The 27,872-nt window shown below is 41.4% G+C and overlaps 1 protein-coding gene across 3 annotated transcripts in view; it reads right to left on the bottom strand.

Annotated features, from left to right (window-relative positions):
* The window catches only part of LOC144791811 (CD5 antigen-like), an 855,436-nt gene that overhangs the window by 22,699 nt on the left and 804,865 nt on the right, over positions 1 to 27,872 (bottom strand). For all 3 annotated transcript variants that reach the window (XM_078666590.1, XM_078666592.1, XM_078666591.1), the window contains 2 exons: positions 26,981 to 27,171; positions 20,588 to 20,865 (listed from right to left, as the gene is read on the bottom strand). In XM_078666590.1, the coding sequence (XP_078522716.1) occupies positions 20,588 to 20,865; positions 26,981 to 27,171 (469 nt within the window). The remainder of the gene's footprint in view (positions 1 to 20,587; positions 20,866 to 26,980; positions 27,172 to 27,872) is intronic.

The raw sequence follows: 27,872 nt of genomic DNA, 5'->3' as shown, positions 1-27,872 counted from the left end.
CGGTAAAGTTGATGTTTCCAAGTATAAAGACCAAATTCTGCAATTATATTCCAATATGATCCTCAGATCAAGGTATCTCAATGACCAAAGGTGGGCATTGTACGTACCTATTCCTACAAATAAGTCAATGTTGCTGTCAGTGACATAAATTATTTGCATACCAACAAAAATTATCACTTATTACAGATATTCCTAACGTTCTCAGGTTAATCTTATTATACAAATTGTCATTCTCCTCTCCTCGTGCGTTGTATTCACGAATCATAAGATTTGACAGGTCATAACAGATTTAGTGACTCACCAACGGTAAAGTTGATGTCTCCACGTAAAAAGACCAAGTTCAGCAATTATACTCCAATTTAATCCTCAGATCAGGGTATCTTAATATCCAAAGACGGGCAAAGTACGTACATATTCCTAAAAATAAGTCAATGTTGCTGTCAGTAACATATGTAAAATGCATGGCAGCAGAGAAGTCACTTGTTACAGATATTCGTACCGTTCTCAGGTTAATCATATTATACACGTTTTCACTTTCCTCACCTCGAACGTTGTATCACGAAGAAATAGTCTTTGGAAGTATCGCGAGTGAGTGTCTATGTCAGAAGTATCCTCCACACGAGTACGTGTCTAAAATGAAAGTATACACTCATAAGTTATATGACTACTTTCCAGTACCTAGAATACGCTTATTTTGTTCCCACACTTACCGATCTGAATTTGTCCGCTGGCGTAGAGTGGCGTTCTGCACCCGCGCCATCTTGTAATGGTTTTTTATAGATAACTTCAAGCCACGTATTTTAACACTGTATCCACTGTTCTACCTCCGCGCCATCTTGTAATGGCTTCAGAGTTGGTTATAAACACGTAACTCAACATTATGTCCCGTCTTTGACAAATAAATATATAGTTTGCGAAAGCCAATTGATGCTTTCTGTTTTCAAAACCCACCTCACGCATTATAAGTAATTTACGATCTGTATATATCTACTTGTCTTGAGTAACGATAATCATAATATCGTCTCCTAGACTCTTGATATATATCTATAACAACTTTGCGAGGTTCAAGAGTATCGTAAAGTGTCAGTACTATATCACGCTCTCTCGTAAAGGAGTAAAACGTGTTATCCATCTCAAGTGATGTATCCGGTAAATAAACACATGCTCTAAGTGTCATCCTTTTGTACTAACCTTAGTTGTAATCTAAACGTTATTTCACCAATATTCGATGGTATCCTCTTAAATAAAGTTAGTTCATAGGCCACACATCTATTCAAATTCATCAATGCGTGAACCTGGAAACCTGCGGAACCCCCAAGTATTCCACCACCAATATTCATAATGTCATATTATCAATTCCAAGACCAATTGAGAGGGGTAGTGGGTCGGACGATAAACATAATTTCTACAACAAGTTAACTAAATTGTTATATATACACACAAATAGTAATGAATATTTACAAACATCGGATATCAAGGCAGTTTCCTTCCAGTAGAGCTGTCTATTTTGTAAAGATAACAGTAACTATATTATGCATTAACTCACTAAAGAGGGGACAAGGTTACAATATGATACAATGCATTCCAACCTTTCTCATTGTCAATATCACTCTAGTAACCTATACATTTTTACTTCAATGTCCCAAGTAAAACTCATACTCATGATCAACATTGAGACCACACTCTACGGCTTTCAATTTAATCAGCCAAAGTACTTCACGTCTTCTTAATGTCAAGAGTCTATTTCCCCCACGGGGATCAGGTTTTATATGGTCAATTCCATGGTAAGAGAAAATTATGTTTATCGTCCGACCCACTACCCCTCTCAATTGGTCTTGGAATTGATAATATGACATTATGAATATTGGTGGTGGAATACTTGGGGGTTCCGCAGGTTTCCAGGTTCACGCATTGATGAATTTGAATAGATGTGTGGCCTATGAACTAACTTTATTTAAGAGGATACCATAGAATATTGTAGAAATAACGTTTAGATTACAACTAAGGTTAGTGCAAAATGATGACACTTAGAGCATGTGTTTATTTACCGGATACGTCACTTGAGATGGATAACACGTTTTACTCCTTTACGAGAGAGCGTGATATAGTACTGACACTTTACGATACTCTTGAACCTCGCAAAGTCGTTATAGATATATATCAAGAGTCTAGGAGACGATATTATGATTATCGTTACTCAAGACAAGTAGATATATACAGATCGCAAATTACTTATAATGCGTGAGGTGGGTTTTGAAAACAGAAAGCATCAATTGGCTTTCGCAAACTATATATTTATTTGTCAAAGACGGGACATAATGTTGAGTTACGTGTTTATAACCAACTCTGAAGCCATTACAAGATGGCGCGGAGGTAGAACGGTGGATACAGTGTTAAAATACGTGGCTTGAAGTTATCTATAAAAAACCATTACAAGATGGCGCGGGTGCAGAACGCCACTCTACGCCAGCGGACAGATTCAGATCGGTAAGTGTGGGAACAAAATTTGCGTATTCTAGGTACTGGAAAGTAGTCGTATAACTTATGAGTGTATACTTTCATTTTAGACACGTACTCGTGTGGAGGATACTTCTGACATAGACACTCACTCGCGATACTTCCAAAGACTATTTCTTCGTGATACAACGTTCGAGGTGAGGAAAGTGAAAACGTGTATAATATGATTATCCTGAGAACGGTACGAATATCTGTAACAAGTGACTTCTCTGCTGCCATGCATTTTACATATGTTACTGACAGTAACATTGACTTATTTGTAGGAATATGTACGTACTTTGCCCGTCTTTGGATATTAAGATACCCTGATCTGAGGATTAAATTGGAGTATAATTGCTGAACTTGGTCTTTTTACGTGGAGACATCAACTTTACCGTTGGTGAGTCACTAAATCTGTTATGACCTGTCAAATCTTATGATTCGTGAATACAACGCACGAGGAGAGGAGAATGACAATTTGTATAATAAGATTAACCTGAGAACGTTAGGAATATCTGTAATAAGTGATAATTTTTGTTGGTATGCAATTAATTTAGGTCACTGACAGCAACATTGACTTATTTGTAGGAATAGGTACGTACAATGCCCACCTTTGGTCATTGAGATACCTTGATCTGAGGATCATATTGGAATATAATTGCAGAATTTGGTCTTTATACTTGGAAACATCAACTTTACCGTTTGGTGAGTTATTATTTCTGTTATGACTTGTTTAATCTCATGATGCGTGAACCTGGCACTTTTGGAGTTATCGGTATCCACAACCATGAATTTTGACTTATATAGAACAACAGTTCTTTAACTTTTATTTATAAATGTTTACGTGTTACATGCAGATATGAGCACGAACTTGGTGTATATGTACCTTCTTTCGACATTCACTACGTGAGATATATATACTAATGTACAGATTATGGTTTGAGGGTGTATTCCTCTTTCTTTGCTCCTTTACAAGTAGAATTTGTAGAGCATGCAATGGTTTTGTGAATATTATTCATTTGAACTATGACTTACTGTGATTATTTTGGGTTGCAGCCCTGAAGAAGTCATTTGTCTTACTGACTTGACGAAACACGTGTTGGCTGCGCATTATTATTTATGGGATCTCTATATGAACTCGATTGAAGAATTGGACAATAAATGGAACAGTGAAAACTGCCTAAAGACTTTGTTATATTGAATGAGTGCTCGGAGGAACATCTAATTGTTTGGACCATTGGTTTGCTTTGGAGGTTGTGGTAACCAACCCCCCATCTCTTCCTGAGCACCACATTTACTTGTGTTGGATTACATGTACCTTGACTGTGCTGTGCGCTCCGATTAGCCTTTACCATTATCTGTTATACAAACTAAGTAGATTTATGTTGATTCATTACTGAACTATATTTTGTTATGGCTAATTCTCATGTTAAGAATACTCAAGGTTGTTTTTTTATTTAAGCATTATTGGTGCTGATTTAAATCTGCCTAACTACTTTTTGCCTTCCGGAATGATTCTTACATTTTGAGTAAACATGTTTTACTTTGAATTTTGCCCTGCAAGGTTTTTCTTTATTTGTTCAAGAGCTCTCGTTCTTTAGGAATCAGAAGGCCCCTGTTCTGATCACTGCCCTATATATTCATTTGCGAAAAGGAGGGGCGTAGCTTCGCGGGGGGAGATGTCTGCCAGATTTTACTAGGAATATTTACATACAAACAGACACATTGGCAGACACTCTCTCCCTCTCTGTTTTGAAAGCGCAATAAATCTGTTTGTTTTTCAAAATATTGTCTTTTTTCTCTTAGTACTCCTATCAATCTGCATTCCTCCCCCTTTCCACTGCCCCTTAGGCCCCTCTCATGCACCCTGCTTGTTATATAATGTATTCTAACAATATATGATATCCTGATTGTTGGAAAATCTCAAACTCACCCCCTCCTCAACAATCTCACTGATCAAGCTACTCCCCTGGTGAAAAGTGCAGACACTGGTCATATTGAAATATAAACTTGGGAGATGCACTGCCACTGATTGGCAGTGGGCTGGTGCTAATATGTCAAGGGTTGTAAATATTGTTGGAGCTGAACACTGGCCTACTGAAGATATAAACCAGTGAAAGTTGTGTAGTACCTGCTGTACTGTGTCTTGAATGTTGTGATCCTTGATGATCATTTCCTCAATGAAAGGATAGGACTAAGTATGGTGCCCATGTGAATTTCTGCTGGCCTGCCGGGCTGCTCATAATAACCTTGCTTGCATGGAAGTCCCAAGGTAGCTCATAAAGTTCAGAGACACTGAAACAGAACACCTTGAAGCCAGCTCTACCCATCATCACAGACCAGGGGAGAGGTGCACAAGTACCTGTTATAGGCAAGGCTAGGTGACATCGGTGGTAGACATGCCTGGCTAGAACACTGTCTCCCAGTGCTAAACACCATTACATGAGCCACAACCTGCCCACTCTCATTATCAAGTCTCTTTCAAACAGGACCATCACTAGCCTAAAATTGCCTGGATACTGGACAAAGTATCTGGAGCCACACATGAGGGTCCTGTAACCTTCCTGTACAGTCCTGAGATCAATCATTCAAGCTGGCTTGATACGTACCCAACAGATTGAGGTCACTGTAAGAGTGCATATATGGTTCTGGTGTATGCTCTTGTGCCTGTGGACTAACACATCAATTGTCCTTTTGGATCAGAAAGCTACTTACTCCTGTAAGTGCCTGTATCAGACCCTGTGATCATGGGACCATTGTCCCATAATTATTTGGACCCCCTATAAATCCAGTTTCGATAAGCCAGCAGAATTTAATCCTAAACCAGGTAAACATGATATTTTAATTGCTCCATAACCCTGAAACACTGAACGCACAAACCCTTGGCTTTACTGTGGTAGGCTTGCATTGACTTCCTTCACATTGTACCCCAATTGTGTCACTTTAAATTTGATTTCTGGTGTTTGTGATCATTTACCCACCACATACAGTGTGAAGTGAGAAACTGATTTTTTGAGGGACAGAGTTCACAAGAAATTAGTGATCACCAACAATATACTGTGTGTGACTTGACAGTCTATGTTTCATGTGCATTTAACTGTGTTATTTTGTGTTCTGAGTTAGGTGCATTCATTATTGGTTTCAAATGTATTAAATAAATATTTATAAATTGTGAGCTATTATTAAAGTGTTATTATTTTATATGTAATATATCTGGCTGGACATTCTCATCTATATTACAGTTTCAACAACTGTGTTGCAACTGTAACCTCAACTCCCTCCTTCCTTTGACTAGCCTTTGGCTACTCAAGCAAAGTATACGGAAAGTCAAGGAAGCCGGGGAGGCCAACTTACCTTCACAGACAGAGTGGTCAGTGTCCTGGTTAGTGACGGTACTCCTGCAATTAAATCTTTGACTAACTGGAAGGTCAGAGATAAAGTCTTAGGGGCAGATCTACAAGAAAGTGCCGCAGCAGGCACCGCAAGCTCTTTGGCTGCGCCACACTGTGGCACTTTAAGAGCACAGGAAGGCGACATATCTACAATGATATGTCGCATTGCTGTGCTCTTGCCTGCACTGGCGCAGAAACAGCTGCCATGCGCAGGCACCCTTGCACCATGGTGCAAGGATGCCTGCACCATGAGGATATTGCTTTTGTGAAGGAAGGGTCCCCTTCCTGCACAATAGTAATCACTGCAGGCATTTTCCTCTTTCAATGTGTGCTGTAAAATGGAGCACGCATTGAAAGAGGAAAAAACGAGGAGAAATTAAAACATTTCTCCTTGTTTAGCTTGGCTACGCCACCCTTAGGGTGGCGTACCATACTGACGCATTTCCAGGTTTACGATTTCTCGTAAATCTGCAAATGCATCAGTGGGCATGGGTGTTGCGTGGGAACACCCACAGCAACACCTATGCCCCCCCCAACACACAAAGTGTTGCGTGAACAGGGGCGATATTTACAAGCACAGGTTAAGTCACGCAGGGTGACTTTACCTGTGCTTGTAAAGATCCCTTAGCAGGCTGCGCCACCGGTGTGTCACGCAACATGAGCACCGGTGGCGCATGGGGCTTGTAAATCTGCCCCTGACTTTTTACCAACACAAGCTATGACTAACCTCATACATCATATACCATGAAAACCCTGCTTCCTGATGCCCAATACCCAGCTTGGGCATCAACACCTCTCCTCTCACAGGTCTCATTTCCCTCACGAAAACCCATCAACATTCTACTACTTCTCCTCAAAAAAAACGATCTTGACCTAGAGGAGCTCTACAATTACTGTCCTCTCATATGTTTTCCTTTCCTGTGGAAAATTCTGTTAAAGGCTGGAGGTTACTAGTTTGCAACTAGAGGCTGGACCAAAGCCCACTCTAAGTACATGGGGGCTTATTTACAAGCCTCTTGCGCCACTGGTGCATCATTTTGCTGCCCCGTATTTACAAGGACAAGAAAAGCCACCCTGCTTTTCCTGTCCTTATAAATAAGGCCCTTTTACATGTAGCACTTTGCGTGAAAGGGGTGTTCCATGGGTATTGCTGTGGGTGTTCCCACGCAACACCCATGGAACTTGATACATTTCCAGATTTATGAGAAATCATAAACCTGGAAATGCATCTGACTGCTTTGCAGCACACATAGAACGAAGATATCACCTCTGCTGATTGTTTATGTGCGGAAAGGTGTCCCTTCCTGCACATAAACAATCATAATTTTTTTTTTTATTTTGCTAGTTCTACGGGCAGATTTACAAGCCCATTGCGCCACCTGTACCTCACTTTTTGTGATGTACTGGCGGCGCATTTCACTTCTCCATATTTACAAGGAGAGGAAAAGCCACCCTGCGTGACTTTTCCTCTCCTTGTAAATATGGCCCCTTCACATGCAGCAGTTTGCATGGAAGGGGCGTTCCATGGATGTTGCTGTGTGTGTTCCCACGCAACACCCATGGAACGAGACACATTTCCAGATTTACGGAGAATCGTAAATCTGGAAATGCGTCTGAATGCTATGCCACCTTAGGGGTGGCATAGGGTGGCATAGCAAGGTGCAATAAGGAGAAATGTTTTTATGTCTCCTTGTTTTTTCCTCTTTCAATGTCTGCTGATTTCTACAGCATGCATTGAAAGAGGAAAATGCCTGTAGTTATTGTTTTTGTGCAGAAAGGTGCCCCTTCCTGCACAAAAACAATCTCCCCACGATGCAGGCATCCATGCACCATGGTGCAAGAGTGCCTGTGCCGGCGCACGACTGCAGTTTGTGCGCCAGCACAGAGGAGAGCTAGGAATGCGACATATTATTGTAAATAAGTTGCATTTCTGTGCTTCGGAAGTGCCGCAGCCAAGTTGAAAAACACAATTTCAGATTGTTTATGCGCAGGAAGGGACACCTTCCGGCATATAAAAAATCATCCACGTGGCGCAGGCATCCTTGCACCATGGTGCAAGGGCAGCTGTGTCGGCACACAGCATCACATTGTGCGCCAGTGCACAAGAGAGCAAAGGGATCTGCCATATCGTTGTAGATATGCCGCACTCCTTTGCCTCAGAATTATCGCAGCGCGTCACTGACAAATTGCTTGCGGCACCGCGATGCCTTAATTCCTTGTAAATGAGTCTTGCTAAAAGACATCTTCAAAACATAATCAAGAAAACTAAGTAGTAGGACACTTATGGGAGCTGTCTCGAGTACATTTCGAATGTAGAGAGACGACAAAAACCGAAATATCACCTTCATTGAAGACAGCACACTGCAAAAACACGGTGAAAATTAAATTAGGAAAGAAGACAAAAACGTGTCAGGGGACACTAATACACAGAAAAGGCACTTAATACAAAGAGCTACTATATCACATTTCAATCAGAGAAACCAACAGGAAGTAGTACAACGATAAAAATACAAACTGAGACAACAATACGTTTTATTACAGTTATAATTCGACTCACTTTTTTTTATGGATGGTAAAAGATAAGCGATAGCATCAGATTATTCTTCTTAACTGGTCTTTTACTGCCATCAAGCGGCTGATTCAAAAAATGCATCAAAATATTTCGAAAACACCTGTTTCATTCAGTATTTAACATTTTACAATTTTGTCAATATGCGCCTACTTCATTGAAGAACTATTTTTATGATTGCTGCACCATGGATTAATCTGCTGTACCCTAATGTCACTTAAAAGTACTTGGCATCTTAGAAATATGTCAAGTGTACCGGTGAATATGAGAAAACAAAAGACATCAGTTCAAATATTTAATACAATGTATTCAGTAATGTCACCTTACTCCTGTTGTGATTATGTGAATTTAGACCTTTATAAATTATTCTGTATCAGCAATACACAATTTAATTTCCGATTTTCACCACATGGTGTAAACCGATTTTGTAGACTCAATGCTTCTCAATTCTAATATGGTGCCCTATATCAGAGAATGTTACTCTACCGTCCAAATTTTCAACAAAAATAAAGAACAATCCGGTAAAGAAAACAATGAAACTTTTTCAAAGTAAGCACATTTTACACAAACTATCCCATAGAATAAGGCAAGTGTTTGATTTTACAAAATTCAACATTATAACTGTTTGTCTCTGCATAATATGCGCTGTACAGTACTGTGTTTTCTACACATCAGCGTTTTCATAGACAACATTCACTGTCTGCTTCTTTCTTACTAAGCTTTTCAAAATGATACTTCACATATGGATGAACACTCATGCTATTTCCTCACAATTCTCGTTTTCATTCTATTAATAGTTTTTTTTATCTAAGTCCTCATACAGGTTTTTGAAACAGCTTTAAGGAGAAGCTTCGGCACAAGCAGTGGTAAGAACAACAATCACATGATCTCAGCTTAGTCATTCAACTCTGGCGACCTTCAGATAAACACCGCTGTTGATCATGGAGAAATCCCACTCTAGCATCATAAAAACTTTCTTGCTATTTTTAGGTTTCGCCTGCACAGCGCAATGCTTGTGAAATCTATTGTATTTAATATATCTTAAAATGTGGCTCTTATCAGTTCCCATTGCCAAATTATTTGCTTTTTTTGTTAACTTCCCCTGGCTGCAGGCGTTTAAGATACTTCTACTACAGCTATTCACAGTGTTTAAGCCCCCTTCACTGTCAAGATTAGATCTCTCCCCACAGAAAAGGAAGACAGATTCTAGCAGTATACTGATCGATAACCTCGCCAACCTCGGACTGAAGCAACTCGTCACAACGCCCACCCACTCTGACGGCCACAAGCTCAACCCCGTCTTCTCCTCAAGCCCGTACGTCTCCATCAGCCACACCACCGAACTCCTCTGGACAAACTACCGCTGCATCCACTTCACCTTCCAGAATCCCACCACACACCACCGCACCCAACAGATTCCTCGCAGCTGCTGGAGCAAAATCACTGAAGACCAACTACACCCAAACCTCGCTCTCAGCCCACCCACCGAACCCTCCAACACCGACAATGCTGCCCACAGCCTCAAACACTGGATCGAGGCCTGCACCAACACCCTCGCCCCGTTGAAGAAATCTCCCCACAGAGACACCAGCAAGAGGGCTAGCTGGTTCGCCCCAGAACTCCTAGCCTCCAAGCAAGCATGCCGGAAACTAGAGAAGAAATGGCACAGTGAACAAACTCCGGACAGCCACGCAGCACACAAGGACGCCATCCGCAACCACTACCACCTCATCAGGGCGGCCAAGAGGACCTCCTTCAATGACCGCCTCGACAACAATGCACACAATAGCAAGGAGCTCTTCAACATAGTGAAGGAACTCTCCAACCCCAGCTTCAACACCAACGACATCCCGGCGTCGCAAGCCCTGTGCGACTCCCTCGCAACCTTCTTCCACCGCAAGATAGCAGACATCCAAACAGCTTCAACAGCCAGACAGCCCCAACAGACAGCAACACAACAGACCCTCTGCACACCATCGACCATAACCCCCTGCTAGTCTGGGCCAGCGTGAGCATAGATGACACCATCAAGACCATGCGCACAATCCACTCCAGCTCTCCGTCAGACCCATTCCCGCACCACATCCTCAACAGAGCAAGCAGCTCCATCGCACTGAACCTGCGCAACGTCATCAATCTCTCCCTCGAGACCACGACCTTCCCATATATCTGGAAACACACCGAGATCAACGCCCTACTCAAAATTCCTAAGGCAGACCCAAGATACTCAAGAGCTTCCGGCCCATCTCTCTGCTCCCCTTCCCGGCCAAGGTCATCGAGAAAACCATCAACAGACAGCTAAACCAATACCTCGATGAAAACAGAATCCTGGACCCTTCCCAGTCAGGGTTCCACAGAAACCACAGCACCGAGACTGCCCTCATCGCCTCCACCGATGACATCAGAACCCTGCTGGACAATGGCGAGACCGCAGCACTCATCCTCCTATACTTCTCTGCCGCCTTCGACACCGTCTGGCACCGTGCACTACGCCCACGCCTCAGGGATCCGAGACAAGGCTCTGGATTGGACCACTTGCTTCCTCTCCGGCAGAACCCAGAGCATCCACCTCCCCCCATTCCGTTCCAAAGCCTCCAAGATCATCTGCGGCGTACCCCAGGGATCCTCCCTCAGCCCGACGCTGTTCAACATTTACATGGCCCCGCTCGCACACGTAGCCCGACAGTACAAACTCAACATAATCTCCTACGCCGATGACACTCAGCTGATCCTCTCCCTCACCAAGGACCCCATCATCACCAAAGCCAACCTCCATCAAGGAATGAAGGCCGTTGCCGACTGGATGTAGACCAGCTGTCTGAAGCTGAACTCGGACAAGACAGAGGTCCTCATCCTCGGCTCCAACCCTTCAGCCCAGGATGACACCTCGTGGCCGACGGCACTGGGAGCAGCCCCGACACCCACCGACCATGCACGCAACCTGGGAATCATCCTCAACTCAATGCTCTCAATGACCAAGAAAGTCAACGCCGTCTCCTCCTCCTGCTTCAACACCCTCCACATGCTCCGCAAGATCTACAGATGGATCTCGACAGATACAAGAAAGACAGTCACCCAGGCCCTTGTCAGCAGCAGACTCGACCACGGAAACGCCTTCTACGTGGGAGCCCCGACCAAGTTCATCAAACGACTACAATTCATCCAAAACGCCTGAGCACTACTGATCCTGGACGTACCCAGCCACTGCCATATCACCCCCACCTGAGAAACCTGCACAGGCACCCCGTCAACAAGAGGATATCCTTCAAGCTCCTCACCCATGCACACAAGGCACTCCACAAGACCGGCCCAGCCTACCTCAACAGACGGCTTTCCTTCTACATCCCCAACTGCCAGCTACGCTCTGCCGATCTCTCACTCGCCACCGTCCCGCGCATCCAAAGAACAACCTACGGTGGGAGATCCTTCTCCCACCTCGCCACCAAGACATGGAACACCCTCCCACTGAGCCTACAACAGACCCAAGACCTGCTGACCTTCAGGAGGATACTCAAGACCTGGCTGTTCGATCAGTAGCGCCCTCTAGCTCCTTGAGACCCTCGTGGGTATGTAGTGCGCTTTACAAATGATTGATTGGTTGATTGGAATGCTTGCTTTTTATTACTATGTAATATTATGTTATGTTAATTGCATTTTTTAGACTTCACAGTTACCCAAGGATGTCCTGGCACTGGCTACTGTCTTTCTGTTCCCAGTTTGTGCATTGACCTATGTGGCAAAAAGCCAGGTTTGTAGCCCCTTCCTGAAAGTCAAGAGCTCTGTGGTGTTCCTGAGATGGAACGGAAGCTAGTACCAAGCTCCAGCCGCACCTGTGACAAAACTTCTGCCGCTCCAGGAGGAGCAGATGCTTTAGCCTTAGAACATTTGTGGTATTTCCAATTCATGCCTCAGTACCTTTCATTGTACTTTGTAGGCATTATCGGATTGATTTTTTTCAACTTAATCAATTTGGTCATTATGATAAAATTCTAAATGTTGTCATAAACATTGTACATTAAAAATAAAGTTAATTTACAAAAGCTAGGCTATATTGTACTACTGAACAGACTAGGCTGCCTTGAGTGCAGGTACATTGCTGACAACAGGGTCATGATTTGAATGGTGCTGTAGCTGCAGTAGCACCAGGCCCAAAAGCTCTAGGCACCCCACTAAACACCTAATATTGCTATATTTTACAACTAAACAGGCAGTCACTAGTGCCGTTTTCTAGCAAGCACTATGGTTATGATGATCGTAATAGGGCAACAGGTGCAGTGCACTGGGATCAAAAGCTCCAGGCACTCCACTAAATACCGATTATTGCTATGTTTTACAACTAAACTAGCAGTCACAAGTGCAGTTATCTTTCAGGCACTAGGTTTATGACTTGAATAGGGCAGCAGGTGCAGTGGCACCGGGCCCAAAAGTTGTCAGAACTCCTCTAAACACCTAATACTGCTATATTTTACTACTAGACAGGGTGTCATAATTGCAGTTACATTGCAGTTGAAAGGGGCTTGATTTAAATGATGCAGTAGCATCAGGGCCAAACGCAGTCATAACTCCACTAAACACTAAATATTGCTATATTTTACTACTAAACAGGCAGTCATAAGTGCAATTATCTAGCAAGCACTAGGGTCATGATTTCAATAGTGCAGTTGGTGCAGTGGCACCAGGATCAAAAGCTCCTTGCACCCCACTGAACACCTAATATTGCTGTATTTTATTCCTAACCAGGCAATCACAGGTGCAATTACCTTTCAGACAACAGGGTCATGATTTGAATGATGCAGCAGGTATTGTAGCATCGGGCCCAAAAGTTGTCAGAACTCTTCTAAACGCATAGTATTGCCATATGTGACCACTAAACAGGCAGTCACAATTGCAGTTACCTTTCAGGTAAAAGGGACTTGATTTGAATGGTGCAGCAGGTGCAGTGGCACCAGGGTCAAAAGCTCCAGGGATCCCACTAAACACAGAATATTGCTGACCTTTACTGCTAAACACACAGTCACAAATGCAGTTAACTTACAGGCAATAGTGTGATGGTTTGAATGGTGCAGCAGGTGCAGTGGAACTGAGGCCAAAAATTGTCATAACTCCTCTAAACACCGAATATTGTTATACTTAACTACTAAATAAGCAGTCACAAGTGCAGTTACCTTGAAGGCACTAGGGTCATGATTTCAATGGTGCAGCATGTACAGTGACAATGGGGTCCAAAGATCTAGGAACACCTCTAAATACCAAATATTGCAATATTTTACTACTAAACTGGCAGCCGACAGTGCAGTTAACTTACAGGCAATAGGGTAATAATTTGAATGGTGCAGCAGATGCAGTGCCACCAGGCCACAAGTTGTCAAAACTCCTCTAAACACCACATATTGCTATATTTAACTACTAAGTAAGCAGTCCCAAGTGTAGTCACCTTCCAGGCGCTAGGATCATGATTTCAATGGTGCAGCATGTGCAGTTACAATGGGGCCCAAAGCTCTTGGAACCCCTATAAACACCTACTATTGCAACCTTTTACTACTAAACAGGTAGTCACAAGTGCACCTAACTTACATGCAATAGGGTCATGGTTAGAATGGTGTGGCAGGGGCAGTGGCACCGGGGCAAAAAGCTGTAAAAACTTCTCTAAACAACAAATTGCTATATTTTACTACGAAACAGGTGGTAACAAATGTAGTTATCTTGCAGGCACTAGGGGCATGATTTGAATGGTGCAGCAGGTGCAGTGGCACCGGGCCCAAAAGTTGTCAGAACTCCTCTAAACACAAACTATTGCTATTACATCAATTAGTTCTATTATTTGCCTCTTTCAATTCATTTTTTCAAAATGCTGCTATTACTTCCCCACACCAAACCACTAGTAACAGCACAATATGTTGCCTTTTTGTACCTAAACAAATTATGACACTATGAACGGTGTAGTGAGGTCATTTGTATGATGAAACCGTACCAATATGTCATGTGATATTACTGCCATAGTATTTACGAAAGCGGCATGTCTTAAAGTAACTGTTTATATCATACAGGATGCTGGTAGGTTAGCAGTGGCAGTAGTGGAATATTTAGCATATTATCCATCAATAGCCAAGGTTTTATTTGATAGAACTGAGTCTTTCATCCCAGGACGGCTAGCAATTCTACCTCCCCACTCAGGGGTTGCCAAAGTACCCTATTTTATTCACTTCAGCACACTTATTCTCTTACCCTCAATGTACCCATACTGTTAAGCATTCCCACAAGAAATGTATCATTATAAGTAAGATTTATGGCAAGCACATAAACTACACAGATTGTTACCATTACCTACAATCTGCAAAATTTCACTCAGTTCCATGCCACACAAATCTCCCTAGCACTTTGCCATTACATACCACATAATTCAACCAGAAACCACATAATACAAATCAACAACACAATTACATATCACACCACACACATACAATCCACAGCAAACAATTCCACAGCACACCACATATTTAAACTCCACTAAATAACACTCCACCATAATACCATACCACATAATAACTCTCCATAACACACATTGCTACTCCCTATAACTCATATTCACTTAAACACAACATAATTTCTAACCACATATTTCTACTGTATAGCATACCACATATATACACTACAAACCACATACATCCACTACAAAACACGTAAGTAAAAACATTCACATTTATTAAGCCAATACTTCCAACTCTTGCAAATGCGAGACATATTAAATTGCAAATGCTTGTTGTTTTTGGAGCCCACAGCAGTAGGAGGAGGTTTTGGGTGAGTAAAGGGTAGGTGGAGGGTGGAAGAGTCAGAAGAAAGGGTTTAGAAAGGCTTGTTTGGGATATCTAAATAGTAAAAGAGGCATGAGATGATGAAAGGAGGGGTAGAGGAGGGAAGAGTCAAGAAAGGGATATTTTGAGGATCATAATAGTAGAATGAGGTTTCGGATGCATCAGAGAGTGGAGGTAGAGGATATATTGACAGATTTGGGTTGTATTTAATAAACTCAGACTTTCAAGTGTTGCTGCACTTTAAGGTAATGTATTTGTTTTATAATTGATTTTTTTTGTAATTCAATAGTGAAGCAATTGTAGATAAATAGTTATTATAAAGATGTAATTATTTATGCAGTGACCTACATATGTGTTAAACATAAAATAATATACCCTTAAGTAATATGTACATTTGGTAAGCAGAACTAATGTATATCTATATGATTTATAAACATATTATTATTATCAGAGTTGGAAGTACAAAATTAGATGGAAAGTCATTGCACCAATTTTACCATGCACAAGTGACAAAAAACAGTCTCTCAGGCCCAATACATTCTTTATACAGAAGATACAATGTATTTCTAATATTTTTGATCAAGGGGTGAATAAGCTGCTACATCTCTAAGGACTGGCCTGTAAACTGTTTTATTTAGTAGAATAAAGGAGTGATCGAACATGTCCTTCGCTCATTCCTACAAACACTAATTGAAGGAACCTGTCAATCAAAGAAACAACCAACATGTTTTCTTATATGTAGGGTATACCATGGGAAGGCAGGGTCCTTCTGCATTCGGTTCCAAATGGAGAACAATTTAGCCTTCATCTCTAAATTGTATTTCCTCCATCATTGAGCTAAAGATGACATTCTCTCTGAATCAAAGGATCTCAGTAACTTTCTGATGAATGGGTACAAAGTGATGAACAGAATGACTGTCACCTGTACTACACTACACACTTTCTACCTGGCCACGTGTTCTATTGAAGATGTGAAATTTTTACAGACAAGCTTGCAAAATATTCTCCAGATTTGCGATAGTCGTCGCTGTTGCCATTTCCTCTTTTGGTCACAGCTTTATAATCTTCCAAAAACCAAGAGAGAATTGGAAAATATATGCTCTGTCAAAAACAACTTTCCACAATCAAATTTACATATTGGCAGAAATTAATTTTGCCCTAGTACTAGTATGTGAAGGAATGGATTGAAGGATGAAAGCGGAAAGGCAAAGAACAATGAACAGGGATTAAGGTGTAGGGGATGATAAAGCATTGACATTGAGCTCACTGTAGTTAATGTTTTTAATATTCAGGTTATGGGGTGATAAGGAGTTCTGAGGTAGATGTGGGAGGGTGGCAGGATGTCAGGTACATTTTCTACAGTTTGGATGGTGTAAGGGAGTTATGATGAAAATAATGAGAGTTGTGCAGCGGGACATCAGGTCTAAGACAGGAAAGGGGGCTGAACTAGGTGTGGTGGCCAATTTTTTGTGTTGGTCCCCTATGGCTCTTCATGAGAGGCACAGCGGATGAGAGCAGGGGAAGATAAAAATGGAAATGGTTTATATAAAATTGTAGATTGGTAACTGTGAATAAAGGGGATGTTGCTACCTAATGGTTATGAGAAACATCATGGACAATTTGACATTTGCTCACTTTTCCTATTTGATGTAATTAAGAAACTCCCTGTGAAAATCATCACTCTTATTCGGGTTATACATCTATAATCATGCATACTCACTTATGGGTATGGCTCTGGAATGCATATCATGGCTGTCATCCCTAAATTATCACTATTGTGATTTTTATGGAAAAATAGTTGTGTGCAGATTCTGCGAGTGTGTGTGGGAACATCTCAGAATGGAAACATAGAAGAGTATAAAATGTTGTGTATCCACACTTCAAAAACAGTTTTTCCAATGTCAAGACAGCCCTTCTCTACCTCTCTCTTTTGCTTCCACTGCACATCCTGCGTACCAATTAATCAGCACTTGAGATGCACTCAGCCAAGTTCTCTGCATTTTTTCTTTCTCTTTCTGCATATTTTCTATTTTTTGCACTACATACTTTATACTACATACTACTGTAATGCCTTGAGTAAGATGGTGACTATTGAATCCATTTTGAATCCACAATTCCATTTTTGTGCTTTTATGCAGTTACAGGTTGGGGAGGGGATGTGTGGGATTAGCACTTTGCACCGTTCACACGGTTGAGGTTTGCTTTTGCCAGAGAAATGTGCAGAATGTACAGCTCTGCCTCGGAGCAAACACGGGTCCTGGCCAGCACCTGTGAGTGAACTCGATGCAAACCAGGATGGCCAGCCTTGTTTTTGCAACATAAGGAAGGGAATCTTGACTCTCAGACAGGAGCTCGCAGTGGAGTAGAGTAGTTGACACAGGGACCTTTTGCGATCCCAATCGAGACTGCTGCCTGACTGTGAGGGCTCCCCAGTCATGCTGGACATAATGTTGAAAGACACACTATCAGTGAGGTATTTCTATTACTTACTTTGAGCATAAAGTCTGTACGTTTCTTTGCTACATGCACATATCTCATATGATTTCCTGCTTTGCAAGCATGTTTTCAATATCTGACTTCTTTCTTTTGACATCTAGCAAAGTGCATCAACTAATATATTTTGTCTTCTTTTAAAAAGTGCTTGTTAGTTTTGGGGGTCTCTGGTTGGCACAGGTAGGTACTTGTGACAAATAGGGACCCTCTCCTCTAGTCAGGACAAGGAGATTACACTCCTGAAATAACCCCTGCTCACCCTTTAGGTCAAGGCTTACTTCAGAGGCGTTGTGAGCTAAATAATTGTGACCACATACAGTAACCCAGTGACAACACTACAAATGGACACCACACAGGTTTTATATAAAAAATAAGTAGACTTTATATTGAGTTACCACAAGACCATAAACGACAAAAATACAAAATATAATTACTTTAAGATGGTAGATTTAAGCTTAGTTCAGTTCAGTTCTTAGATCCGACACTCTGCGTCAATGTACCTTAAGTTGCGTTGAGCTTTCACGATAAGCAATGTCGCAGCGATGGGAAATGCGGCAACGTTCAGATACAAAGAAATAAAGATGTGAAGATCTTCCAAATGCGGCACACTTCTCGGGGATGCGAGAAGCTCTCGGTTCGATGCCTGGACTGCAGCAGCGACACCCTTATGATGTGACGGCCACAGCTCCAGCGGCGACGCTCTTCTCCCACGATGCGTGAAGCTTCCGCTCAATGCGACAACTAAAGCGGTGACATCCAAGATGCGATGACAGCAGCTCCGACGGCGGCGCACTTCTCGGGGTTGCGAGGTGCTCTTGGTCGATGCGGTGCAGTGCGACAGTTCCAGCGGCGACACCCTCCTTCGGAGTTGTGACGGCAGGCACAGCGACGGCGACACGCTTCTTCTCGTTGAGTCGCGCTTCCAGCTCCTTGTGACACGCAGTTCCTCAGAAGGCCCAAAACAGCAGCAGGCACTTCTAAAGAACTCTGGGGAGCTGGGGGTTGAAGTCTGTTGTCCCTGAGACTTCAGCAGGAGACAAGCTCTTTTCCAAGCCCTTGGAGATCCTTCACAAGTTGAAAGCAAAGTACACAAAGTTCCTTTCTCCTTCCTTTGGCAGTAAGGCAACCACTGCAGGTCAATCCCACAAGCAGCACTTCAGCTTGGGAATAGTCTCTTCTCAGTTTCTTCAGGTTCCTCTCCTCAGTAAAGGTTTCTTCGTGTAGTCCAAAGTGATCTAATTTCATGGGATCAGGGTCCCAATATTTATACCCCAAAATCCTTTGTTCTCTGAGGGGAGAGGGGCCTTTGCCCAGTCCAAACTAGTTCTGAAGCACTATGTTTACCAGACTTCCCCTTTCCTTTCACAGTGCAGGGCATGCACATCAGACGCCACACAGGAGGTGGAGCCAGCATTGTGGAAGGCAGGCACAGCCCTATTCAAGGTTCAGGTGCAACTCCTCCCTCCCCTCTATATGCAGATCTCTCTATTCACCACTGGGTGACTCAGCCTGTCTCCTGAAATTCCCCAGCCCTGACACTCACAAAACCAGACAGAGGAATACACAACCAAGCAGAGGCAGGTTTGAATGGTTAGACAAGCAGACCTACTTTCTAAAAGTGGCATTTGCAAACACAGAATATTAAAATAAATTTTACTAAAATATGTATTTTATTATTCTGAGTTCAAGCATACTAAACTCAAATTTCTACCATGTTCTCTGAGACAGTTAGGATTATAAAATGTAATAACTCTAACAGCCCATTCTGGCCTATGTGAGAACAGGTAGCCTTGCAATAGTGAAAAACGAAAATGGCTTTAATTCACTAATAGGACATGCCACACACATCAGGGCTTGTCCTACCTTATACTTACAATGCACCCTGCCCTTGGGCCTACCATGGGGTGACTGATATGAAGAAAAGAGAAGGTTTAGGGACTGGCAAGTGGGTGCACTTGCCCAGTCAGCATGACAGTACCAGACTGCACGCAGGCTCTGCAATGGCAGACCTTAGACACATTTTACAAGGCTGCTTCTGTGGGTGGCACAACCAGTGCTGCAGGCCCACCAGCAGCATTTGGCTTTACACACCCAGGGCACACTCAGTGCACTAGACTAGGGTCTGACAAGTAAACCAAATAGCCAAACATGCCACCACTGATTAATACATCAATTTACAATACGGAGCACTTGCACTGTGGCACTGGATAGCAGTGGCACAGTGCCCAAAGCATATAATACCAGCAAAAACACATGAGGCAACAGCAAAAATGGAAGGGAGACCCACGTCAATGGTGCCAGGTCTAACAGTGCTGTATTAATTAATACATTTATTTCATTTTGAAACCCCTTGATAAGTTTATGTGCCTCATTTTGGAAGAATGCTGAGTTCCTTTTTATGTGTGTCCTAGTGTTCCAAATCTGAAGCAATGCAACTAATACATAAGCTTTAATGAACTGCCTAAGTTCAAATGTTAGTGATATGATAATTTAAAAAATCTGTGAAGAGAAAAGATAATAATCTGAAACACCGCAATTTGTTTTTATTTTAACGCTGGAGACATTGTTAATGAAATTGAAGTCTATTAAAAGGGAAGAAAGTAGCTTTCAGGAAAAAATGAAATTGTGCAGTATTAGTGCTGATTTATCAAAAGGTTTCTCTATAGTTTAACCATAGCAATAAAAAGTAATATATATCCCAGAGTGAATTATCCACAGCAACAAAACGTAATATATCCCTGAGTGATTACATTAAATAAAGTAAAAGAAAGAACAAACAAACAAACTTTTTGCTAGTGTTAACAAAAATGTGCTGAAAACATTACCTTCCACATTCGGTGTTATTAATGGGGTGGTGGGGGGACTCTGTGACTCTTGCACTCGAACCTCTGGAGGCACCCTGGTGAATGTCCTCCTTCTCCTGGTGGGTGACCCATGGCAGGTTTTCCATGCTTTAATGATAAAGTTATGACATCGCTGCCCCTGCTTCTTCACAATAGGCTTGCAGCCTTTCCATGATTTGATAACTCGTACCCAACAAAACACCACAATCATCAACGCTGCAAATATTATGGTCATCCACACTATCCAACTTTCTTCTAGCCTGAAACACAGAAAGATAATTTCACATAATTAGTATTGTTGCAACTTCTTATTTGAAGGTTTCTGAGGCAGGTGAACCCACCAATTTTCTACATACTCCAGATCTTCGGTGACGCCTAAAGATACACTTAAGTTGGGCATTGTGTCATTAGTGAAATACACACACACACACGCTAGTTGGACCAAGGTTTTGTATTCAGTAATTGGGGATGGCCCTCAGTTGTTCTACCAATGGCTAGATAAAGTTAGACTGGCTACAGATACATATGTGCATGACTATAAGAAACTGTACCGTCACACTTCCTGACCGACTAAAATTTGTCTGAATCACACACAATATTCTAACATAGCTTCCAATTACTGCTTGCTGGACTGAAGACTCTCACCAGTTCCGGCTTTTCTAAAGCACCAGTGTAGACAACGCCTACATTTAACTATCCACTAACTGATCACAAATTACAATACCTAATCCATTGTTACTGTTAATATATTTTATTATTTAGATTGTGTCAGTTAAAAATAAACCTTAAAACTTGTAAACAAACATTTACAGTATAAGAAATAAATGAATAGACGTCAACAAAATTAGTTTCATAATAACATTAATTTCCATGTTTCATAAAATAAACAATTTCATTATAGCGAACTGTATATATTCAGTCACCTTCATCAATGCTACAATGAAGATAAACTAATCCCTTTTTCTTCTTCATTCAAATTATTATGAGTTCTACAAATCAAAGTACCAAGGATTTCAAGCCCTTTTTCTAACAATATACCACATACAAAAACTATATGACAAAAGCTTTCGGAATGAATATTACATAGCTCACCACACTTCTTGCAGTTAAGGCGCCCTTCCATCACTAAGTCAAAACCCTAATGCACAACTGGCTAATTCATAGTAAAATATACAACCTTGTTTCTTCAATACTTGACCTGCCTTCCATGAAGTAATTTTTAATCCTTTTATATAATATTGAAAATACATTGCATGGCTTGATAATTAGTGTGAATGAACCATATAACATTCCTTAGATATTTCTATTAGAACTCTTTATAAAGCAAGGTTATACTAAGTTCTAGGGATTTTAAACAAATATCAATCAATATGATGTATCAAGAACAGCAGGCTATCACATCTCTTTAACCATCTATTTAACATATCACATCATGATTTTGGTAGCTAACTGAGGAAAACATCTGCAAGGGTAGAGTTGTCATGTACCAATTCAGAATTATTCGATGTATCACTATGACCTCAGAAGATCTTACTCCACTCTCAATTTCAATTCTCTGAATTGGAATTGATACCTGAAGTCCAAAGGCCTCTTACAAATTTTCCCTCCGATCTGATCAAATTTAAAATTCTTATACAACCTAAAGACTCGGGAATCATGAGGGTAATCAAATTAGAAAAGCAATTTAATTTTAAAGACCAACTCAATAGTAAAACCCCCAAGGTATGCTCTTAACGCTGATTTATGGTCATTAAGTAGATATTTCCAACTCAATCACTAAGTTCCAAATATTTGTAGGTAGGCACAATCTCAATTATATTTACAATTAAACAAGCATACCTATAAGTACTATCACCATCAAAAACCATACACTTATTTGATCCAATTAATTATGAACCTATTTTGTTTGAAGAGCTACCTAAAAATGTATATAATGCTAAGACAGACACAAGTTTTGACTCACAGGGTGGGTTTGAACCACTGGATAGCGTAGTCTGACATCCAGATTTACTAAATACAAATTAAAAAACAGAGGGTCTCATTTACAATATTTTGACAGACAGCAGCACATCAAACCTTCCTGCTGCGCTACCATGTGTCAAAAGAAATGGGCAGGAATGCACTGTATCTACAAGATATGGTGCATTCCTCTCCTTCTCCCCTCCCCTTGCGTCATTTTCCAAGGGTGCCTGCGTTGAGGGGATGATTGTTTTTGTGAAGGAAGGGACACCTCCCTGCACAAAAACAATAATTAAAGGCATTTTCCTCTTTTTATACATGCTGCATTCTGCAGCACGCATAGAAAGAGGAAAAAAAATAGGAAAAACAAAAGTATTTCTCCTCATTGTACCACCTTTTGCCTCCCCTGGTTAGGCTTGGGATTCTGACACATTCCCAGGTTTATAAAATGTTGTAATCTGGGAAAGCATCAAGTTCCATGGATGTTGCATGAGAACACCTACAGCTACACACATGGAATGCCACTTTCACACAGAGTTATGCGTGAAAGGGAAACATATTTACGCCTTGTCCTCCACTTCTCCATCAATTCCTGGCCACCAGGAATAAATGTATAATCGCCTCACCCTCTTTTTAGTTAAACTTCTTTCTAGATGTCCTTCATGTCCCATATTGATCAACCTTGTCGTCAAACCACATGGCAGAACAATTCTACTTCGTCTTAAAACCTTAAATCCAAAACATTGAGCTCATCCTTAACCACATTATTTGGATCCAAAAAGGCCCAGAGTCCCAAGTTTCTCATGATGTTGGAGTCCACTTTTTAGTCCTGCGTTTAAGTGGCAGCATGTCTAGTCTTTCAAATCTCCTCATAGGTTTCAACAGCAGGTGCAATCCTTCTTCTGTCATTCATAGGTCTAGTAGTGCTCTGAGGAAAGCACCCAGTGGTGCCACATTTTTTCCTGGCACTAGCCTATGGGTGGTGGAGACTCCTAGCCCCTCTCTGATCAATAGGCAAGAGTTATCAGAGGTATGCCTACCCACTTTTGTAGCAGCTCCTGTTTGCCTTAGAAAAATAATCCCACAGGTCACCTCACTAATCGAATCCAACTTGGCAGAACACTTCTCCCTCTGAGCAGAGCTTGTGTGCCCACGATACAGGTGTAGCCACAGAAATGAGCAACTCCTCCACCGTGGTCACTTCAAACCAGTTCTGGGGGTAGCTCCACTCCCACTGGGATTGTTGCTGCCTGAATGGGGGAACAATGAAGTGCCCTGGTCTGTAGTGTCAGACGGAGTACCTGAAGAAACCTGCACTCTTTAACATCTTGGAATGATGCTTGCCAAAATAATAACTGTAAAGTATATAGCAAGTATCTTTTTGTCTCACTAGATGATATTGTTAATCCTAATACAATTAAAGGAAACTTTTGCTTACTTTGCATAGGGGATTGTAGCCACCTTTCAAGCTATGTAAAATCATAGCAGCATGAGAGAGCTTGTGTAAGAATTGCAACAATATATGAAAAGACATCCTTCATATGTTCATTTAATTGCCTGCGTTGTATACATGCTGAAAGGATATAAGTGCAGTAATAACAGAGGTAAGAAATCAAAACTTCAAGGTAAGCCATACTCAGTGATTTTTAGGATACTGGCCATCGACCCAAGAAGGAGAACTAAAAACAGTAAGAAATCTCATCTTATATCTGATGCTGAAAGCGAGGCACTAAATATTAAGAAAATGGATCGGCTCGAATCCCCCGTCTATGCAATGAGTGGATTGTCAAGATATATTTTTCTTGCAAGCAAGATAAGCAAAGCTCAAACAAAAAAAAGCATGGCTTCTGGGCACCAATGGTCAATTTGCTTCAACTTAATCACATCTGGGTCAAATGATTACAGCAATGGATGTTGGTGGTCGTGGCATCCCCAAGTAGATAGAAGTAAATAGAAGCATTGCCTAATGAAGGTCCAATGCATAAACAACGTGATTGAATGAAATATTCATGAAAGAGAAGTACAGTCAATTAAACAGGCAATGACTTCAAGGTGATGAGGACCAAAAACAGAAGACCCCTGCCCAGGTTTGAGCTAGCATTTGTCTGTGCCCAGCTAGGCCTCTTTGAAGTTAATCAAGCTCTGGCCACAGCCCAGATGGTCTTCCTGCCAGAGAAAAACAAAAAGAACAATTGATGGACAGAATGCAGAACAAAGTCATACATTCATCCCTGTACAGAGATCTGGGCTTTCCTGCCAGAGAAACAGAAAGATGTGCCCACACACAAGGCTTTTGTCCTGCTTTACATGCAATTTTCACATGTCATGTAGGGGCTATTCAGCTGCCAGGTGCCAGTTGGATCTCAAACAAATGGGCCTCCAAAGGCTTTGGGGAGAGAAAAGGCAACTTTCTAAAAGTACCTTTTCCAAAATATTTATTTCAAATGTGACTTCACCAGTGAATTTGCAAATGTCATCTAGCGAGCAATAACATTATTAAATGAAATATTCCAATACTTTTCTGTGAAACAGTCAGCCCTGCTATAGTGAAACTAGCTTTTTGGTCTTTGCACTGTAAGGACATATTTAACAATAAACATTTTCATGTCTTACATTTAACTATATTGCACAGTGCCTTATGGGCTGGAAGGCCTACTTTGAGTACTTTATTAATGTTTAAAATGAAGATTTTGGCCTGTCAAAAGAGGTACTTTTGACAGGGTGTATTTAGGATTTTAAAACTGCACAGCCAAACTACAATTGTATGGCTTCAATCATTTTTGCACTTTTACTGTATTAAGTGGTACAATGGATGCTGCAATCCACTTCAGACATTTAACTTACAGGCCCTGGGTACACTTTGCAACATATACTAGGGACATATAGGTATGTAAAGTATGTCAATTATGTGTATACTAATTCAACACTTTATTATGGGCCGAAGATTATATACTGGGCACTGGACAGCAGTGTCCCAATGTGCAGAGCCCTAAAAACCAGCACTAATATGTATCAAAAAGTAGTAGTGATCACACAAATAGGGCCCTTTCCTACGCCAGATGCTATTCTTACTATAATTAATAACTTTTTCAGATTAATGTGTGAAATATATAGGATACAACAAAGGCAACACTTTGTAATAAAGGTGCAAGCCATTATTATGTTGTTAATTCTGTAACTTTCCTAAAATGATTAGTGGGTATCAGTCTGCTATTTAGATATCGAATGATGCACCTACTTTGAATAAGATTCGACTTGTTTGCATTAAAAAGGACACAACCCCTCTCCTTTTCCCACAATTAGTGAACATTTTCCCTTAGTAGGCGTGGATAGCTGGAAATCTGAAATTACGTTTTTTCATATGATGAGCGTGGGACATGGTCAAGGTGCCTGATAGGCAAAGCCTTGAGGGGAATGTGATGCTTCCCCCTTTCCACAACAACTCTGTATTGTGGAGTAAATAAGAGGCACCAGAAAGTTTCTTTTTTAGGCTATAGAGTTGTTGCTTTCCTTCCAAGCAATATTGTTTGCTCAATTTGTTTGAAATATATGCCCCGATTACCAATGGTCCTGATTATGGTGCGATGAGACCATGTGGCCGGAAATAAAATGTTTGACCTGTAACCCTGCATTAAATCTGCCGATTCTGGATTTGTATTCTTGGATATAAGATCATTACTCAGACCTAGCAGGTCCAAACTTGCCTTCAGAGTCTACTTTCTGGGTATAGATCTCCTCCCTTTCACCAACAGTTCTGATCTGGTGGTAAGTGGGAGAGAAGGTGCGGCAGTGCAGTAAAAGGCGCTTGGTGGCAGAAGTAAAAACATTTGTGGACTGGCAGGAGTAACTTTCTATACTCCCTCGTGCAGGAGGATGGGATCACAAATGAGCTGAAACTTGAAGCAGAGCTGTGTTTGCAATCCAATCCTCATATAAATTTAGCAACAGAGTTTTCCAGTAGGTAAAATTATGACAGGTGTTGCTGCATCCGGGCAATCCATGTGAAGGAACACGAAACCATTTGTAATCGGGACCATTGGGTTATTTGGATACTTATATACAACAAAGTTTAGGAGTATTTGTGTATTTTAAAGAACCTTCATTAATTAAATAAGCGAAAGAATATCTTGTCAGATGCATCAATTGTTTCCACACTTAAAGCCTCATATTTTCGGAATGGCACTACTTCGCCCATTCACTGCATTCATATGGTTTCATTCTAGTGGTTAGTGTCTGCAAATTAGGTTAACCTTGTTCATGTATTTGATTCAGGATGAAGCCTGGTGGTGGTGTCATAAGAAAAGCAATCAACTTGTCTCTGCACTATAAAACCCCACTTTCTAAAAGTGCCCTTTCTTATAACATGGCTTAATATGGTGACATCCGTTTTGATCACGTGGCAGGTCAGCCTCTTACCTCCCTTCCAAGCAGTGGAGATAAACATGCTGGCCAGATGTGCATGAGTTGCTTGCTTTCCACTGACATTCCATAAGAGATGATTCATTCCCTTGACAAAGGATGTCATCCGACCAGACTGGTACTGCTCGCTCAAAGTATGGGCTGTGTCTTGTTGAAGTGAAAGAGATCTGCTGGGCACTGCACCCAATCTAAAAAACAGACCGTATATTTATAACAGATTTTCAGTTTTTACCAAATACAACACAATTTATTTTCTCAAAACACACCTCCATGATCCTGTCTGCTCCAACTATCACAGCAGCTTTCTTTATAACTGATCTACATTTGTAAACAAAGAGATTAGGAAAAAAGTCCTTTCTCCCATCCAGTGGAGAAGTGTGGCTCACTGGTTAAAGGAGGCAGACCTGGAAGCAGATGTCAGCCCGGGACCAGGGTTCAATTCCCGGCTCGTCGGGGTCTTGAGTCCTAAAATGTCCATGGACTTGACAATTCTCGCTCCGGTGCCTACTCGATTCACGGGTTCACACTCTGCGACTCTGGGCAATAGCTTGCTTAATCTCCACAACGGCCCCTCGCGGCGGGATGCCTGGCTTTCACCTTGCGGATACCCTGCCGGGGTTATCTCACAGGGGAATACCAGAACGGGTTCCCTAAGCAAGCGCTTAGAAACTGCTTGGTGATTTGCGCTATATAAATTCCTGTACATTTACATTTACATCCTCTTACAAATGGTTTCAGTTCCCAGACAGTGCTCTTAGAAGGTAACCAATGACTATGTTTAGGTTTTGCATTTACACCAAAGCGTTATTGAAAAGAACCTTAAAATGGAATGTGATGCACTAACTGGATATGCTGCATATAAGACTAGCTGAAGCTTAGATCCTTCTTT

This window comes from Lissotriton helveticus, chromosome 11 (assembly GCF_964261635.1).
Source record: "Lissotriton helveticus chromosome 11, aLisHel1.1, whole genome shotgun sequence".
Taxonomy (NCBI): Eukaryota; Metazoa; Chordata; class Amphibia; order Caudata; family Salamandridae; genus Lissotriton; species Lissotriton helveticus.
Note: the sequence above shows the minus strand (reverse complement) of the source record. Positions and strands in the feature narration are given on the sequence as shown.